The following is a 19,943-nucleotide window of genomic DNA, read 5'->3' as shown; positions in this document are numbered from 1 at the left end:
GGTGTGCAGGCTTCTCACTGCGGTGGCTTCTCTTGTTGCAGAGCACAGGCTCTAGGTGCGCGGGCTTCAGTAGTTGTGGCATGCGGGCTCAGTAGTTGTGGCTCATGGGCTCTAGAGCACAGGCTCAGTAGTTGTGGCGTACGGGCTTAGTTGCTCCACAGCATGTGGGATCTTCCCGGACCAGGGCCCGAACCCGTGTTCCCTGCATTGGCAGGCGGATTCTTAACCACTGCGCCACCAGGGAAGCCCTGCAGTACATCTTGAATGCCAGTTTTCTTGAATTTTTGACAAAGACCCATATCTAAAACATGTCATTGCTGTAGCACCACCAACATATACTCCTATAATTTTTTTCTTCCAACTAAGTTCATTTCATACAACTTCAAAAATATTGTCTTTAGTGCTCGCTTAGTGAAAATAGCACATCCACAGTTTTTAAAGCCTTATTCTGAACATAAGCAAAGCACAATTTTCTTCATCAGTAGATTAATCCCAACTAATAGCAAAGAAGGATGAGCTGTTTTTTTTAAAACCTGACGTTTGATATGCTCAGTCAATGAATTCAGAGTTCAGACGCAGAAGCTGATGAAGAAATTCTGGAATTCTTCAATTTCCTCTCAAAGTTGTAGCAGCATTCGGAATGCAAGGTTTCACAATTTTCTCCATTTTTTTCTCCTTTGCAATTAAAAGGCTATTTAACAGTAAGCTTTCATTGCCTTTGAAGATTCCTGTTATTATTCCAATACTGTCCAGTCTTAAAACTGCAGAGAATTGTGCTTTGCAGAATACTGTTTTTAGTGGCATAACTTTAAGTGTTTGGCATGTGTTACTGCCCAACACTTTCAGATAACTCAGCTGAAGAAGTTGACCCTATCTTCTGCATCATACATGAATCCATACGTGATAAAAGCCTCAAAAAAATTTTGGCTGCCATCTTTAGCTACCTCAAAGGAGAAAACAGAAAAACAAGGAGTACTGATGATGGAAGCATCTGGTCCCTCTTGCAGAGCGATGAATGACTTTATCAGCGGCAGCTGGGTGGCAGGGCAATTACAGGCATCCAGTCGTGCCCGAGCCTCAACAAGTGAAATCTTTGTTCATTTTCTTTTTATACACCCGTCTGCTGCCTAAAACCTGACACCATTTAATGGTGCCCTTGGTCAATCTAAACGATCTTATTTTCATAATCCTCTGATTCTAGCTTGAAGAGTCAAGACGAACTCTAACTCATGGGATGGACAAAATGGAAGATGTAAATAAGTAAACTTTTCAGAGCTAAAAAGCCTCTTCTTATACAAAATTAAACTTTAAGGAATAGCAGTATAAATGGCACCATATCCACAACAAACATCTCTGGGTATCCAACTAGTTATACACCTCACTGACAACAGGCCTTACTCTGAATGATTCTTGCTCCATCTTTGTATTCCCACCAGCCAAGGAGTTCTTTCCAATTTATTTCTTCTATTATGAAAAATTAAATCTTTTTTCTTTTTAACATTATAATACTAAATATGATTTTATAAATAACTCTCCCCATACCCTGCAATGCTGATATAATGTGTGAAGGGAGGGGGAGAGAATGCCTTTCTTATCTGTTCCTGAAAATCACTGACCTATTCCTTGAGTCTATGAGTAACAACTCCCGACTCATAGCCCCTAAAGCTAAAACAGCTTGATCACCTCCAAAGTAAGATTAAAATTTTGTTGCATTAGTAGCCGACAAGAGAGAATTTAACGTAACCATAACTGTGTGGTGGCTAATGTATAGCATATTAAATAAACCATTATATAAAAATAGTTCCGGGCTTCCCTGGTGGCGCAGTGGTTGAGAGTCCGCCTGCCGATGCAGGGGACGTGGGTTCGTGCCCCAGTCCGGGAAGATCCCACATGCCGCGGAACGGCTGGGCCCGTGAGCCATGGCCGCTGAGCCTGCACGTCCAGAGCCTGTGCTCCACAACGGGAGAGGCCACAACAGTGAGAGGCCCGCGTACCGCCAAAAAAAAAAAAAAAAAAAAAGAAGTTCCATATAATGTTAACTATTGTGAGAGTTTTGTATACTATGATTCTAAATCATGCTACTCTAAGGTGCATGTTTACCAATGAAAGGAAGTGACAAAACTATAAACTGTATAAAGAATTAAAGAATATGTCAGTTAATATCAGTTTACACATAGCCTACATAATTTTTACGTCTTCAGTGTAACTCCCATGTTTGGTAACACTATCAACCTAAGTTCTGGTATATGTTTGAAAATAAAAGTTTTATTTTTTAAAAAAATATTACATATTTTGAAAGGGATTATCTCCTATTTGTTTAACTTGGTTTTGCTGTTTATACTTACTAAGGTGCTTTATAAATAACTTCTGAGGTTTCAAATGAGTGTTAGCTGGCCTCCCCAGATGAAAAGACTACCTCTTTTCTCTTGTCTAAATTGGCTTTCAATTAAAATTTTGGTTTCAAAATCCTTTCTAGAGAATCCTAGCAGAGGAATGAAAGGATACCTCCTCTCCTCAGCTTCAATGTACCAAAACCCAGAAATATAGGACATAGTTTCTTCTATAAGCAAACTTAATTATTACCCTGGGGGGAAAGCATGGTAGTAGGGTTTATCCTTAAATCATATTAATATGATGGAATTAGCAGTGGTTTGTAGTGAAGATTTGTGTCTTAACTGTAAGTTTCATAAAACAATTCTTACCCTTACTGTGCTCCCGTGCACTCTGATATTTTCTCTTCTGTTTCATTTAAAAATAATGCTGGGCATAACCCATTTATTTTAAGACCCACTAATTGGTCAAAATCTATGGTTTGAAAATCACTGCTGTAGAAGAACATGAGGAAATACATTTTATAAACTGTAAAGCACTACTAAGACGTGAGCAGTTGCTATTGATTATAAGACTTTTATGGACTTGAAGACAACCTCTCCCTCCTTGGGTACTGCTAGGAGTCACATCCATCTAGGCTTTTTGACAGTATTCATGCTGTCATTGAGACAATTTTCTAATACTCAGATCAGGCCTAGAAAGCAAGGTATTAACCAAATCAGAACCCAAAGAAATGAAAGGAAACTAGAGGAAAGTCAAACTAAAGAAACATCTGTTCAGCGCTTTATGGTTTATAAAATACTTTCACATAAATGATCTCTTTAAATCGTAACAAGCCTAGGGGAAAAGTAAAGCTAGGAGGTTGAGACTTGCCCAAGATTAGACAGTAAATTGCAGAGCCAGGTCATCTGATCCTAAATCCTTAACTTCTTTCACTCTGATAAAATAACAGGTAAGGAAGGTGATCGGGCCGAGAGGTTTATTCTGAACCATCAAAGATGTTTATGCCCTCTGCCTTTCTCTACAGGGAAAATGGGCCCTCCTGAAGGTGGGAAAGTGACCCCAGACTTTGGGAGAGTGGGTGTGTCCAGTTGCTCTTATTAGTCCAGGAATCACACCTGGCTTTTTGGTCTAACCAGTATTAGTCCCGTTTTGACACTGCTTGTGCTGATGTCCTGAATGTCTGTTATCTACAAGTACTGTGGCTTTCCATTCCTATGTATTAAGGATCCCCGAGTCTTGGTCAGGACTCACATCAGAGGGAAATGAAGTACTGGGGGCAGGGGGCGTCTGTCACTTATACCCCCTTATACTTTGGTAGATTGAAAGGGAGTAACAACAGTGGTCAGCTCCCAGTTACTGTCTTTTGTCTTTACTCAGTTTCCTCTGGGGAAGCCAGTCAGCCTCAGCCAGTGTCTCCTTCGTCCACATATACCCATCTCTCTCCACCCTGTGCCCCATCCCTCACAAAAGAAGAGGCTCAACTGCCAAGTCCCCAGCTCCCCTGGTTTCTCCTCCACTCCCTTCAAATCCCCACATTCCCTCATGCCGCTCACCTTGTACTCATGAACCACTTCCTCCATTGGCACCACGCTGTGCTGTTTTTGGCTCCTGGATTCTCGACACACCACACAGACAGCCTCTTTGTCCACCTCACAGAATAGTTTCAGAGCTTCTTGGTGTTTGGAGCAGATGCCCTGATCATTCCCCTGGCTCCCTCGATTAGGAGTGGGGCACATCTGGCGAATTATCTGGACCATGTTGGCCAGCTGCAAGTTGAGACGAAAGCTGCGACGCGTGAAGCTCTTTTGGCATTGGGGGCAGGTGAACTGCCGTGGAGGGGCCGGGGGAGGAGGCAGGTGAGTGTCAGGATACAGCTCTTGGTCGTCCTCATCGTATTCTTCCAATATCTCCTCTTCTGGGTAGACGTCAGTTCTCAGGTCATGTCTCACGCCTCCCAGGTAATAGTCCGTATCCTCCTCTTCTTCCTCCTGGTCCCACACATAATCCACGTTGTCCCAATCCCTTACGCCACCGTCACCGTCCCAGAGTTCATCATCCTCTTGGTCCTGGCACAACTCCTCGTCAGCATTGCCCTGGTATAAAACCTCTCCAGTGGAGTTGCCCCAACCACCGATGGCCCCCACCGCCTCGCCGTCCTCCTCCCATTCATGTTCCCCTTCGTCCCTGACTTCCTCATCATCTTCCTTGCCCCACAGCCGCGTCACACACCCTCGGCAGAAGTTATGCCCGCAGCCGATGGACACGGGATCCTTGAAGTAATCCAGGCAGATGGCACACACCACTTCCTCCTGAAGGGTGTGCGAGGCGTTGGGAGCAGCGGCATAGCCAGCCATCTTAACGCGCTGCCGGTTGGTATGGATGCGTCAGCTCACAGCTGAGAAGCGGGGGACACACCTGCAGGCCTGCCTCCAAGCTACGCTGGTGATCCAAAGCTGTCCCCAACCCTGTTCTGCCTACTCGGGCCCTCAGAGAAGGCTTGCTCCCCTCTCTCAGACTCTCCCCAGCTTTAAGCGCGAAAGCCCCAGGCCCGAACTCACAGCTGTAAGGCAGTGGGGGCGGAACCAGGCTGCGGCCCCCACTTCCCTTCGAGACTCAGCGTGCAAACTCAGATCCCTCCACGTTTCTCGCCTCCCTCTCTGTTTGCCTGAGCCGGCGGCGGCGTCCGCCTCAGAAGCCGGCGCTCCTCACCCCACCAGAGGTGACCGAAAATGACGTAGGCGCGTTAACCCACACTCGGGAGGGGGCGGACTGGGCGGACGGAGGGCCACCTCTCTATGGTTTCCCCCGGAGATGCGCCCCCCAGAAACCCCTGCAGCCCATCCAGCCGCCCCAGACAGGAAAGACAGCCTGGTCAGAATGGGTGGAGGCGGCGAGAGAATCAGTTTAAGCCACTGAGCGCTCTAATCAGCCAGATGCAGAGGGTCCAACAGCCGCTCAGGAAAGCCCGTCCCTAGATGGACCCAAAAGGGTGGAGACTGCGGCGGCCGACCTCTGGTACTCTCGTGCACTTCCGGCTCCTCTACCTAGAGGCCTTTGTGGTAGGGAGGATTCTGTCTGCACTGCTGCAGCGCTCTAGGGCGTGGTCTGTAGCAACCTGGCGGGATCGAGCTCACTGCGCAGTTGGGTGGCGGTGAGATCAAAGAATCTCGCGTGAAGACTTGGGTGCTTCCAACTTTCCACAGACCAATTCACCCCTTTCTTGCTGCCTGCCCTCAGCAGGCACCAACTTCGCCTGTGGATCTTTTTACCTCCATCTATAATCCTTCCATTCACCATCCACTCACCACGCATGCATCCACCCACCCAAATAACTATTCATTTTTCATCCATCCCTCTATCTCTCCATCCATCCATCATAGGCATGCATAACCCATCCATCCATTTTCATCTATCCATGTTATAGGAACAAAAAAATGAGTAAGGCATGATTGTTCCTTCAAGGAGTATAGGGTTATAGGCGAGCGGTCGTCCTTCACCCAAGGTTCGCAAGGTTTATTTTTTTTTATTTTTTATTTTTTTGCGGTACGTGGGCCTCTCACTGTTGTGGCCTCTCCCGTTGCGGAGCACAGGCTCCGGACGCGCAGGCCCGGCGGCCGTGGCTCACGGGTCCAGCCGCTCCGCGGCATGTGGGATCCTCCCAGACCGGGGCACAAACCCATGTCCCCTGCATCAGCAGGCAGACTCTCAACCACTGCGCCACCAGGGAAACCCTATTTTTTTCTTTTTTTAACTTGACCCTCAGTAAGAAGTACATTGCACATATTGATCCAATACAGACTTGCACATATATGACAGAAACAAAATTGGGGGAAATTGTTCTTTTCCTTAGGGCATTCAAGTCACTGATATGTTCTGTTTTACTTCAATAAGATGCTGTTCAACACCCATTGGAGTGATTGCACCCCTCAATAATTGGTCACTTTGGTTTGAGGAATTCCACCTGCCCTAATGGAAACTTCAACGAGCCCTGGATCCCTTCCTTTCCCTCTCTGGGCCCAAGCTTGGACTCTAAGTCCCACAGAGTAAGAATGGTAAACGTGCTATTCAACATTGTACACATAGCTCCTCTGTCATAGTGCTGAACATATAGCGAGTACTCCCTACATATCTGCTGAGTAAATAAATGGAACCCAACAAATTGCTGCCATCAAGTCCTGCTGGTTTTTATCTCCTCAGATCTAGGTCTTCTCTGTCTCTGTTCCTTCCAGCCTACATCTGACCCCATAGCTTCCAAATGGACAAGAAGTTTCCTGAAGGGTCACTTGGCCTTATTTAAGTCCATCTTTTAGCGACCAGTACCATTCACCTGAGATGAAAGTCTGACACACTCAAGCCAAGCTGTTGCCTCTATGTCTTTGGGCATGTTGTTCACTCACCTAGAAGGCTCTCACCTCACTGCTTCACTTGGATATAATCCCTAATTAACCTTCAAGTCACTGCCCAGGCATAATCTCCTGAAGGAGACTCTTCCCTGAGGCTGGCACCAGGCTGTGTTCACATCCCAACTCTGTCACTCTCTGTATGACCTTGGATTAGTTTCTTAACATCCCTGTGCTTCAGTTTCCCCATCTGTAACATAAAGATGATAGTAGCACACACGTCATGGGTTGTTGTGAAGTTGGATTAATTGTAAAATGGTTTGAACAGTGCCCACTGGAGTTATCTTTTTATCCTCATCACCTGCCACTCTATTTCCTTTCCTGTAGTAGATAAACCTTAGAAGAAACTCTCCCTTATCTCCTATTCTCTCCCACTTTGAGTAGGGTCAAGTGATTTGAATGCTGAGGGGAAAAATAATATGCCATCTGTCATCCTAGGTTTTTTTTTTTCTTTCTGGCCACAGTACTCGGGATCTTAGTTCCCTGGCCAGGGATGGAACCCATGCCCCCTGTAGTAGAAGCTCAGAGTCCTAACCACTGGACCGCCAGGGAATTCCCTGTCATGCTAGTGGTTCTGAGAGCCTTTTGACTGGAGAGGGAGGGAGTTGAAACCCAGGTCTGACCTGCCTCAGGTGGGACACCCATTGGTGGTGTTTGTTAGAAAACTAGCAAGTAAACTCCCATATACAATCTGGGAACCATCCTGGAGGTCATGACTGCCCCTGAGAAGCCACGGGGAAAATATAAGCAATGAGAGTTTCAAGGCTGGAATACTTCCCCATCTCTGAATGCAGGTTCTCCCCCGCACATGGAAGCAGGTGGGCAAAGAGCTGGGGAGCAGACCAAGGGAAGAGGGGGCTGCTTATAAAAGCAAGTTCCTGCTTGCCCCAGGGAGCAGAGCCCAGGTGGGAAGGAGAGCTGGAGAAAGAGCAAGGGGGAATGGGTGGAAGAAGATGGTGAGGGAAGGCTTGTGGGATCATCCTGAAGGAACTGTTGAGACTTAAAAGGAACATAGGGCCTCCCTGGTGGCGCAGTGGTTGGGAGTCCGCCTGCCGATGCAGGGGATACGGGTTCGTGCCCCGGTCCGGGAGGATCCCGCGTGCCGCGGAGCGGCTGGGCCCGTGAGCCATGGGCGCTGAGCTTGCGCGTCCGGCAACGGGAAAGGCCACGACAGTGAGGGGCCCACATATCGCAAAAAAAAAAAACAAAAACTGAGTTTGGGCTTCCCTGGTGGTGCAGTGGTTGAGAGTCCGCCTGTCGATGCAGGGGACACAGGTTCGTGAAAAAAAAAAAAAAAAAGGAACATAGAGTGGACACCCATTGTCAAGAATACCTAGGTGAATAAAGCCCTGTAAAGTTCAATACCTATTTTATCTTCTTTTTCCTCTGAATTACGTCTCCTCAAATCCAAGTGGCAGCTGGGAGAGGGGCTTTGTTTAGATTCCCTCAGGTTGTGAGGCTTAGCTGTTATTTATCAGGGTATACGGGAGGCTTGGTTTTAAGCCCTCTTGCAAATTCCACATCCCGAGCAACCAGGCATACTCTTCTATTCATAGGAAGACTGCTAGCCTTCTCCTGAACTCAGCTGGGAGCTGTGGGTTGTTGGAGTAGACCATTTGGCACACACAGGGCCTCAGGTGCCACTGTCCCAGGGGCACTGGGAAAACAGCTGCAGTGGAGGGCACTCAGGAACGAGGGCTCAGCAATGGTGGTGGCTGCCAGTGCATTTTTCTCAGGACTCTGAATTCAGAAAATGTATCCATGGAAACTTACATCAGCCTTTTTAGGCTGAAGAACCGCACGCAACTGCAGATGATTAAATTCCAGTTTATGGTGAGGAGGCAGGTACTTGTCACACAGACACTGGGGACCACTTATCAGAGGTACCAGAGAGGCAGTCTAGCACGGGCTTGGTCACACAGGGGTTGGCAAATCTGGCCCTCGGTTTCTTTTTGTAAGGCCCAAGAGCAAGGAACAATTTTTAAATTTTAAAGGGGTTGTAAAAATAGAAAACAAAGGTGAATATTAGGACAGAGACTGTATGTGGCCACAAATGTCCAAAATATCTACTATCTGACACTTTACAGGAAAAGTTTACTGACCCCTGTGCTAGGAGGCTGGAATGGAGGACCTCCAGAATGCCTTCTGATGTTACAATTCTGGCTTGTTTCTCCCCTCTGGGTTCAAGACGCGGGCTCGTCCCCAGCACCCTAGCACTCTCTCCTCCCAGTCAGATTCCAGAGGTCCTGACTGGACAGAGTGAGTATGAACAGTGGATCAGCCTTGCTTTTCCTTAAACTCAGGCCCAGCTTCTCCTCTGCCCCTGCTGCAGTGCAGATAGCTCTGGCTTCCTGGGTCTCTTCCCTGTCCTGGCTCTGTCACTGTGGAGCAAAGGTGCCTGGAGGGGCTAGGAAATTAGAGGAGAAAAAAACGACCAGCCCAGGGCTGGGCCTTGCAGTTGACCGTTGTCGTATGTTCCCATCTGGCCAGGCCCTGGCTGCCTGGATATGTCCTGCATTATTCATCATGGTACTCATGGCAGGGTTGGCCAGGTCTCCAGGATTCTGGAAGGCCTTGGGGGAGGGCAGGCATGGCTGGAACAGTGAGGGTAACTGGGGGAGTGAGGCTGCATCGAAGATGGCTTGTAAGAAAGGCTTGCCATTCAGTGAGTTTGGCTTCTAATGTCATTCACTGAATACCATGATTCATTATTATTCATTAATGGATTCCTTCATTCATTTGACACATAATCACAAAGCACCAGGCCACACTGAGCAGCCAGAGATTCTGCTCTGAATGTAGTGGGCCCTGAAAAGTTGTGGTTTGGGGCAGGACTCCTGAGTGAGCGGTCAGCACGTGAGATTTGTGCAAAGGGGGGTGCGGAGGATATCAGCGTGGCCTGAGGCCTTGAAGTCTGGACTCTACCCACAGGGTGAACGAGGGGTGGGTCTTCGGGTGGAGATCCCACAAGTCTGAGCCCCAGCCAGCCCAGTCTGGCTGACAGAGGGAAGCAGTTCCCAGGAGAGGTCTGTGGCAGTACCCTCAGGACACAAAGTCAGTGCCCTGCTGGGTAGGAAGGCTGTTGCCTCAGGTCTCTGAGGGAAGAGCCCTTGCAAAGCTGCCATCCTACCCCTGCCAGATTTGCATGCCCCTTCTCTGCTTCCAAGGGCACTCGGAGCCCTCCTTGCTTGTCTTCCTGTCTCTGTCCACTCCTGAGACTGTGGTAGCTGTTGGGGCCGCTGAGGGGAACACTCAGGGCTGAGATGAACTCCCTCTGTGGTTGCCTTCTATCCCCTCACAAGTTTCTCACCTGGTACACGTGGCTGAGGAAGGAACCCAGGAGAGAGGCAGGCATCCGGGCTGGTCCAGTTGGGCCCATAGTCCCGGACTTTGGTTGAAACCACTAACAAGCTGCTACTAAGCAGGGAAACAAAAATGAGGGTGGAGTAAAGCCTGGGTTAGGGGAAACTGCCATGCTTTCTGGGCCTGTTCATTCCTCTGTGGAATCAGACTCAGGACCCCTAGGTTCACCTCCTACCTGGTTGGCGGGTTCTAGTTGAATCATCTGTCTTTGCTTCAGTCTTTGCAGGTGCGCCAGACTTAGACCAGTCTGTGTTGGGGAGCGGGTGGGAGGTAAGAGAGAGACACACTTGAGAGAGCTCACAGCCTGGACAGGAAGGACTCTAATGTGAGAGGCCCCAAGGCCTCAGCAGAGGGGACCTCAGCATGATGGGGTGGGGTAGTTAGAGTGTCAAATTATCAGGGGCTCCTAGAGATGCTCTAGGATCCCTTTAGGTCTTAAATGTATTATTTTTTAATTTTTATATACTTTTTGGTTTTTTCCCCTAAAATGTATTTTATGGTTCCACGGGCAAAACACTGAACTAGCCTCTAAGGGAAATATAATGAAAACAAAATGAAGTTGCCCAGTTGCCAAGGATCTCATAATCCAGTTATGGAGCAGACACTTCCTGAACGTCAGGACGGTGGTGCCATTGGCAGCATAAAGGCTGGTAGGTTCTGCCTGGGGTGCGAAGTTGCGGTGAGAGCTGCTTCAGCAGGGAAGGGTTAGTAGGACTCAGGGAGGGGGAGGAAGGGCCCCCAGGCCAGGGTAGGCGGAGCGGCTGTCTCTTCACCTCAGGCACTTCCGCCTACCAGCCCCCTGGTCCCGGAGCTCCAGGCCTTCTTGCAGGTGTCGTGTTCTGGTGAGAAGGCAGGAGGCCGAGTGGACAGAGGGTGAGGAGAGCCAGCAGGAAAAGGCCGTGAGGCGCAAAAACTAGGGTTCGCTGATGGATATCCAGGACAGATACTGACTGCTCGGCCTTTGCCCTCTGGCAGTTTCTAAACCAAGTAGCCAGTGAGGCTTAATGGAAGAGCGAAATGACTGTAGCCTTTGGGTGGCAGGTGCCTGAGGCCCTGCTACCGTCCTGTAGGGGCTGTTGTGGGACTGTTCCAGTCCATGGCCTCTCTGCCCCTTTTCCTCATCTGGAGGTATGGTCCTATAATCCCGAGGCCCCAGAGGTATTCAGGGTCCTAGATACAGAGAAGCACAGAACTGGACGGGAACTTCCGGCCCATTCTGCCCAGGGCTTGCACTTATGGAAGCCGGACCCTCTATCTAAGGCTCCCTGAATATTCAATGCCCTTGCGTCAAAGAAGCCACGCAAATTGCCAGTCTAAGGTCTACACTTGGCTGGGCAGGACCAAAGCTGAGGAGGTGGGTCTGGGAGGTGTGTAAGAGGAGCCTGAAGCCTTGGCGATATGTGTAGGGTACAGAAAGGTGACACAGCTGTACCAATTCAAAGAGAGAATGACTGGCCAGAAGCCTCCTCCAATCTGCTTCTCCCCAAACACACTCTGCCTCTACCCCTTCCCCAGGGAAGAATGTTTCACTTCTGCTCAGGAGGACCTAAGTGCTTCCAGGGCTGAGGGAACCTTGAGGGTCCACCTGGGCACTTGTGCCTCTTATCTGTAGGGGCCAGACCTGCCCCGTTTCCTAACTTGTCTCACCATACAGTCAGACAACTGTAAAAATAAAACATGTTTATTGCTGCAAAACCTTATTAATACAGGTCCATAATCTCTTACCCGAAACCCTTAGGGCCAGATGTATTTCAGAATTTAGAATTCTTTGGGCTTTAGAAAGCTACCCAGATATGGATGCTGAATATTACATAATACTACCAGAGGGGTCTGGGGTGACACCCCATAATCCCCCAGATCAATATTTCTGTGGAAAATTGTGAAAAGGCGCACTAGAGGAATAAATGAGCATGAATAACACTTTTTTTTGGGGGGCCACACCGCATGACATATGGGATCTTAGTTCCCCGACCAGGGATCCAACCTACGCCCCCTGCAGTGGAAGCACAGAACCTGACTTCACTTTAAGGTTTTTTGTTTGTTTTTCCTCCCACCTCTCTCCCAGGTCAGTTTTTTTTTCTTAGTTTTAGTTTAATATTTATTTATTTTTGGCTGCATTGGGTCTTAGTTGTGGCACATGGGATCTTTCCTCGTGGCACACAGGCTTCTCTCTAGTTGTGGTGCGCAGGTTCCAGAGTGAGCAGACTCAGTAGTTGTGGTGCACAGCCTCTCTAGTTGTGGCGCACGGTCTCAGTAGTTGCGGCTCATGGGCTTAGTTGCCCCGCGGCATGTGGGATCTTAGTTCCCCGACCGGGGATCGAGCCTATGTCCCCTGCATTGGAAGGCAGATTCTTAACCACTGGACCACCAGGGAAGTCCCCCAGGTCAGGTTATGATGACAAAGTTAGGAAGAAACTTCTGGCTTTTGGCGTTTTTCTTGGATTTCAGAATTGCAGATAATGGATTGCAGACCTATACTTGCTTGCCTGTTTACAGAACAGCACAGTTGTCATTGAGACTTTTGGTGCAGTGGCCAGACTACCTGGCCTCACATCCCAACCCTGGCATGAACCAGCTGTGGGACCCTGGGCCTCAGTTTCCTCACCTGTAGCAAAGGAGTATTAATTCTCCCACACAGGTGTGCTTTGAGGATTAAACAGCTTAGTATACAGTACAGTGCTCAGAGCCCTGCTTAGTATGTGGTTTGCTCAGCATATATGGAACATGACAACATCACTGAGAAAGACAGACATTTAAGACACGTCTTCAGGACAATCTGATAATTACAAGCTCACTGCCGAGGTCCTGCAGGCCACCAGGGCAGGCTGAATCTTTTTCTAGTATTACAGTCGTTCACATCCTCAGGCTCGGAGCCTCCCAGGGCTGCAGACACGGAGGTTTCAAAAGTCCCCACAGGAGGCTCTGTCACACCTTGGGGTCAGCTGAAGGGGAGGCAGAGGGTGCCCTGGGAGGGGTCAGGCCTTGTGTCCTTTATGACAGTGGAGCACTTCCTCTGTCTGCCAGGGCTCTGGAGTCCCAGCCCCTTAGCACATCAAATGGCCGTGAGACTGGATTCTTGTTCACAGAGGAGACATGGGGTTTCTGCTCCACTGAAAATGCAAAGGTGAGGCTGGGCCTTCTCCAGACATATCCTTCACAAGCATTTCCACAGGACACAGTGAAAAGGGGTCTTTCCCTTATTGTAAAAGTAACACGTGCTTATTGCAAAAATTCAAATCATTCAAAAGGACGGGAAATAATGGAAAATATGGCCTGTGTTGTTTCTCATCCTCCAGCTGCCTGGGACCAACGAACAAGCCCCCAGGCACCTGTCTCTCTGAGCTTCTCCTCATATACACAAGGACACCCACACACCACACATACACTCACCCTCACATACACCCTATATCCTCTCACCCTCACACATACACACCCACACACCCTCACATACACATGTTCCCACCCTTGCCGCCTCCCCTACACCCTCACAGCCCCAACACTCTAGTCTTCCCCAAAGCGGATCAGACATACATAAAAGAACACACTTATAAATGAGGCAGGTATTCAGCCATTTCTTGCTGACGCTAGCACGTGCATGAAGGATGCTGCCCCTGTAACTCTTTGACTGTTGTTCTGGTTCTTTCCTGACTGCCCAGACCCTTGGTTTTCACGTTCGGGAAGTGGGAATGAGAATAACATAGCCAAACTCTCACAGGGTGCCTGAGAAGCTCAAGTGGGATTTACACTAACATGAAATCATTTTGCAAATTGTCAAGTGTAAAACAATCTGAGGAATTACTACGGCCCTTCTCCCCATCCCCGAAACGGGAAATAATTAGACTTTTAAAAGGACTTCAGGAAGATGGCAAAGCTATCCTAGTGGCACAGACCACTCGTAACGAGACTGATAGGGGTGAGGACGCCTCAGTTTGGGGGTGGGGTGGGCCCTTCACAGTCAGATTTCATACCAGCCAGCCAGTGCCGGGGGCCTTCAGGTCCCCAAACACCCCACAAAACACCTCCTTGATCTGTGACGGTGACCTTCTGTCAGCAGATGAGTTGAGTAGCCCCTGCTCTTGCTGGGCTTTGGGAATTATGGGGGTCCTCTCCACCTGCAGGGAGAAAGGAGGGAGGTGACCCCAGCTCCAGGATGGTGGGATGGGGCAGGAGGCTGAGGCCAGGGAAAGCACCCACCCCATGCCCCGCCCCCATCCTGAGTTCCAAGGCATCCCCGCCATGCTTGAACACCTGGGGCTTCCTCTCCCCAACTGGTCCATCCCACAGTCACCTGGGGCTTGCTCGTAAGATTCCTTATTCCTGGCTGTGGGGAAAGAGAACACAAGAGAGGAGGTGGGTGGTGTGTTCCCACATTATCCCTCCCGCTCCCACTGTGGGCCCTTCCCAAAGTCAGGCCCAGTGGTCTCCCCTGACTGTGGGATCTGCAGGGTCCTCGGGGTGGTGAGCAGCTGTGGGGTGGGGACGTTTGGGCTTTTCCACAGGTGGGGGACGGGGCAGGACCTCAGCAGTAGTTGCTGCTCCCCAGGAGGGAACAGTTCTAGCTGCAGGGATGGGAGCACAGCATTCTTCCCCATAAGGCTGGACCAGCCAGAGGGCCTCCCACTCCTTTGTTTCTTCCCCACCTACCTTGAATGCACTTGGTCAAGATCACACCACCAACAACCACCAGCAAGACCAGGATGAGGGAGATAACCGCGGCAGTAAGTCCAGGATGAGAGGACTCTAAGAAAAGACAGAGAAAAGGGGCGCCCCCCCACCCCCAGTCCATGGGACTGTCTCCAGGTGCCCTGGGCCCTCCCCAGCCCCTCCTCACCCGCTCCGGGCCAAGCCCCAGCTCCTCACCCCAGGACACAGTGAACGTGTGGTTCAGGCTGGAGTGCTGCACGCGGCAGGTGTACTGGGCCTCTTTCCCCGCCGGCACCCACACAGCCGCCCACGTCTGATAGGTGCCGTCCCCACTGGGGCGTGTCTCCGCATACTCGGAGTCCAGTTCCTTCTCCCCCAGCCACCAGCTCAGCAAGATGTTGTGTGGATAGAAGCCCAGGGCCCAGCACCTCAGGGTGGTGCCGCCATCCTTGGCCGAGTGCTCTGTTATCTGCACTGTGGGTGGCTCTGCAGGGAGAGGGGGAGCGAGGAAGGGTGGTGAGTGCCTGCGCTCTGCCCATCCCTCATGCTTAATCCCGGGCTCCTCCCGCATCCTCCAGGGCGGAGGACAAGGAAATAGGGACAGGGTCTCTCTCCAGGGGAGGCACCCAATTACTGCTGCAAGCAGGGACAACCCGTTGCCCACCATCCCAGAGGGGCACTGGCCCGGGAACTTCCATGAGGGGGATATGACTTCCTGACCCCAACCTCCAAGGAGGTCTAGGGTTTTCTCAGAGACTTGACATACTTCCCCCTGTGACTTCCTGCATATAGGAGGTGCCTAATAAGACTTTGTTAAATGAGGGCAAGAAGCATCATACTTCTCTGACCCTATAATGAGAATGGTTATGACTGTGGGCTCCAGAGATGGACATCCTGGCCATGAAGCCCAGTCTGACTCTGGTCCACAGCCCTCTGCCAGCGCTCAGGGCCTTCCTTCAACATTCCTTCCACTCAGAGTTCGAGTTCCAAATGACGTAATTCAGGGGTGATAGTTCATTTTCTGTATCCACCCCCCCGGGCCACGGGATGCCCAAGCATTTGGTCAAACATCTTTCTGGGTGTGTGATGGTGTTTCTGGGTGGTATTAACATTTGAATCAGTGGACTCAGTAAAGCAGATTGCCTTCTGCAATGTGCGTGAGCCCATTCCCCGAGCTGAAGATCTGAACGGGACAAGGAGGCTGAGTAATAGGGAGCTCCTCTAGCCTGACTACTGAGCTGGAACACGGGTCTCTCCTGCCTTGAGACTCAAAAAATGAAACACTGGGCTTCCCTGGTGGCGCAGTGGCTGAGAGTCCGCCTGCCGATGCAGGGGACGCGGATTCGTGCCCCGGTCCGGGAAGATCCCACATGCCGCGGAGCGGCTGGGCCCATGAGCCATGCCCGCTGAGCCTGCGCTTCCGGAGCCTGTGCTCCGCGACGGGAGAGGCCACAGCAGTGAGAGGCCCGCGTACCGCAAAAAAAAAAAATGAAACACTGACTCTTCTTGTGCCTTGAACTTTCTGGCATTCGCACTGGAACTACACCATTGGTTCTCCCGGTTCTCAGGCCTTTGGTCTCAGACTGGAACTGCAGCATCAGCTCTTCCTGGGTCTCCAGCTTCCTGACTGCAGATCTTGGAACTTCTCTACCTCCATAGTCATGTGACCCAACTCCTTAGAACACATCTCTTTTTTTCTCTCTGTGCATCCTGTGGGTTCTGTTTCTGTGGAGAATCCTGACTAATCTACCAGGTGAAGGACAGAAGATAACACCTGGTGCTGAATGAGAGTTCCACACTACTTATTCAACGCACACCAATGTTTGCTTTGGGGAGGCAGCAGGTATTATTACCATCCTCATTATACTGATGAGGAAACTGAGGCACAGAGAGGGCAAGTAACTTGCCCAAGGTCACACAGCCAGCAAATCCTGGAGCTGAGCTGTGTATCTAGAGGCTAGGCTCCAGCGCCTGAGCCCTGAACCACCACGCTCTGCTCTTATAATCACATCTTCTGCTCCTGTTGTTATCTGTCCTGTCCTCCCTTTGAGGAATATCCTCCCCATTACCTCAACTGATTCACATCCCACTACTCAATCACCAGACATCACGGTGTGCTGGGTGCTCTGATCAGCCCCACCCCCAGCAGCCTCCCTGACCACCACAGCCACGAGGCTTTCACCCTCGGCACCCCAAAGCACCCACCTTCCCTAGTGTCCATCCCAGCCCTTGTGTCTCCAGCCCTGCCGACTGGGTTCAGGGGAAGTTTGCGATGCACCTGGAGTCTGGGGAGCATGTTTAGCATGAGGGGTATGAGGGAGGAGACAGGCAAAGGGTTTCAGTTTCCCTGGCAGTCCCCAGTGGTCCAGGGAGTGGTGAGGGATGCTATCCCCTGGGGCCTGGGGTCTGTTTCCCAAGGAGCAGAGCCAAAGGATGTTAACCCCCAAAAGGACTTTATAAGCACCTAGTTTAACCCACTCGCTCTGTAGGTGAACAAAATGAGGCCCAGAATAAGGGGGTTTATTCTCCAAGACCACACTGGGACAGGGGAGACTCCAGAACTCCCCACTCCACCTCACTTGGGGTGAAGGCCTGTGGTCTGAGCTTTCTTCCTCCTCTGCAGGAAAAAGTTGTTGGCTAGCTGACCATCTTTCTGGGTCCCAGTGGGCTTGTCTGAGCCAGGGGGACACTGCCTGCTTCCTCACTCCCCCCGCCCCCACCAAAGGCTTCTCTGTCAAATGGGATGGCTCTTGAGAATGGTAGCATGGGGCCATTCTGCATTGCCACAGGGTGGGCCTTACCTCTCCGGCTGAATCTCTGGCCTCCCAGCTCCAGGTATCTGTGCAGAGAGGCAAGGCAGGGGCCTTCCAGGTAGGCCTTGTCATACTCTGCGTAGCAGCGCTCTGTCTCCCACCAGTGCTTGGTCCGCATGGCCATGGGCTCAGCTGACACCCAGCTCAGGGTTTCCAGGTCCAGCGACAGGTGGTCCTGCCCATCGTAGCCAAACTGCCAGAAGCCCCTGTAGCTGCCGTCTTCCTGGATCTCACAGCCGAACATGCGCTGAGTGCTGTGCATACCTGTGTGTGCAGGTAAGAAGGCTTTGGTTAGTGGTGACTGGGGGTGTCAAGTCCCTGAGAGGCACGGAGAAGCCTACCACCCAGAGGGGCCTCCAAAGGGTGGAGGGACAGGGTGTCAGCATTTAAAAAACAAAAACAAAAACAAAAACTGGGGCTTTCCTGTGGTGCAGCGGTTAAAAATCCGTCTGCCAATGCAGGGGACAAGGGTTCTAGCCCTGGTCTGGGAAGATCCCACATGCCATGGAGCAACTAAGCCCATGCACCACAACTATTAAGCCTGCACTCCAGAGCCCGTGAGCCACAACTACTGAAGCCCGTGCGCCTAGAGCTTGTGCTTTGCAACAAAAGAAGCCACCGCAGTGAGAAGCCCGCGCACCACAACGAAGAGTAGCCCCCGCTCGCCGCAACTAGAGAAAGCCCACATGCAGAACCGAAGACCCAATGCAGCCAAAAATAAATAAATAAAATAAATAAGTTTATTTAAAAAAATCTCCCAAGTAAGTTTGATAAGCAGCCTGGGCTGAGAAACCTGCTGGGCCTCTCATGTGGGACGAACACTCAAGTTCATATTTAGACACATCCTTATTTCATATCCCACACTACTTACGGGTGTATAATGTCCTCAGTGCTAAGACTACGTCATGCCATGCTTATCCTGGGGGCCCTGGGCTGATGCACAGCCCTTCCCAGGCTCAGTCCTTTATATCTACTCTTTCTTTCTTTTTGCGATACGCGGGCCTCTCACTGTTGTGGCCTCTCCCGTTGCGGAGCACAGGCTCCGGACACACAGGCTCAGCGGCCATGGCTCACGGGCCCAGCTGCTCTGTGGCATGTGGGATCTTCCCGGACCAGGGCACGAACCCGTGTCCCCTGCATCGGCAGGCGGACTCTCAACCACTGCGCCACCAGGGAAGCCCTATATCTACTCTTTCTGAGGCCTCTGGGGACCTGAGGCTTTTAGTCTGGTCATTTGGGTGTGTCTGGCCACAGACCAGAAGGGTGTTGTGTCAACGAGCTGTGCTCCATAAGCACTTTATGGAGAATTAGCAGCAGCCTTGGTGGTAGCTGTAAGCTCGCTACTGCTGAGATGGGGAAGCTGAGATGGCATCTTGAGGACCTGGGGTGGGCAGGTGTGATTTGAGGGTGGTGCGTGAGGCAGGGAAAAGCCTCGCCCAGTCTGCTGAGGTCCAGAGCCCTGGCTAGCCAAGTGGAGAGGGGGAGCTATCATGGGCCCTCTGCTCCTGTGGATGCTTGCTTCACTGGCCTGTGGGCTGGCTGCTGAAGCCCTGATTCTGAGGTCCTGAGGCCCCTGCTTGGCTGTGGGGGAAGGAGACTGAGAAGAGCCAAGTATCAGAAGCTTGCCCCACACCCTATGATGGGCATGGCTGCCTCGAGGGTCAGTGTGCAGAGCGCGAAGCATGGGGAGTCTGCCCAACGCACCGCTGCTGTGGTTGTGGTAGCCCATCACCGTCCACATCTCCACCTGCTGCACCTCCGCCCATTTCTCGTGCTTCCTGGTCTCCGTCTCCCAGTACTGGGCATCCATTGGCGTCATCCATGGGGCCTGGGGCTCAGCCTTGCCCACACGACTGTCAAACCGGATGAAGGGCTGGTCGTCCACGTAGCCTACAGCCAGAAACTTAGGGAGGCTTGGGCCTGGCTCTGATAGGGTCAGGTAGTAGTAGTGGAGCAAGTGTGTCCCTGTGGAAACACAGGCTGGTCTCAGGCTCACATGGACTGCCTGGGTCTGCACTGGGTGGGGGTTGGGGGTGGTGGTCAGTGTACTGGGTAGGGTTGGCAATGGAAACGTATCCAGAGAATCCGTTATCAGCAAGAACTGGGAATTTCAGTGGAAAAAATAAGGGCATACAAAGAGTTTAAATATAGACAGAATCAGTCAAACACTGAGAACGAAGTTCATGCAGTAAGTCTCATGGATTTTATTCCCAGAAAGTTTCTCAGCTCTTCACTCAGAGCCTACTTACTCATACTTTATACTCATACTTTTTTTTTTTTTTTTTTTTTTTTATTATTATTTTTTTATTTTTTTTGCGATATGTGGGCCTCTCACTGTCGTGGCCTTTCCCGTTGCCGGATGCGCAAGCTCAGCGCCCATGGCTCACGG

The 19,943-nt window shown here is 50.7% G+C and overlaps 2 protein-coding genes across 2 annotated transcripts in view; both read right to left on the bottom strand.

Moving 5' to 3' along the window:
• Nucleotides 1–606: 606 nt before the first annotated feature.
• Nucleotides 607–4,688, bottom strand: TRIM52 (tripartite motif containing 52). Its single transcript, XM_007460951.1, has 2 exons — nt 3,888–4,688; nt 607–675 (listed from the first exon to the last, which is right to left on the bottom strand). The coding sequence occupies exons 1-2, from the start codon at nt 4,686–4,688 to the stop codon at nt 607–609; spliced, it is 870 nt and encodes a 289-aa protein (XP_007461013.1).
• A 9,456-nt stretch (nt 4,689–14,144) lies between these two features.
• Nucleotides 14,145–19,943, bottom strand: part of LOC103083060 (H-2 class I histocompatibility antigen, Q10 alpha chain-like) — a 9,468-nt gene continuing 3,669 nt past the window's right edge. Inside the window, exons 2-7 of the mRNA XM_007460950.1 lie at nt 19,259–19,519; nt 17,543–17,818; nt 14,958–15,227; nt 14,742–14,837; nt 14,386–14,418; nt 14,145–14,209 (exon numbers count right to left, since the gene is read on the bottom strand). Coding sequence (XP_007461012.1) covers nt 14,145–14,209; nt 14,386–14,418; nt 14,742–14,837; nt 14,958–15,227; nt 17,543–17,818; nt 19,259–19,519 — 1,001 coding nt within the window. The remainder of the gene's footprint in view (nt 14,210–14,385; nt 14,419–14,741; nt 14,838–14,957; nt 15,228–17,542; nt 17,819–19,258; nt 19,520–19,943) is intronic.

Source organism: Lipotes vexillifer, unplaced genomic scaffold (assembly GCF_000442215.2).
Source record: "Lipotes vexillifer unplaced genomic scaffold, Lipotes_vexillifer_v1.1 scaffold469, whole genome shotgun sequence".
Lineage (NCBI taxonomy): Eukaryota > Metazoa > Chordata > Mammalia > Artiodactyla > Lipotidae > Lipotes > Lipotes vexillifer.
The sequence above is the reverse complement of the archived record's forward strand: the minus strand, read 5'-3'. Positions and strand labels throughout refer to the sequence as shown.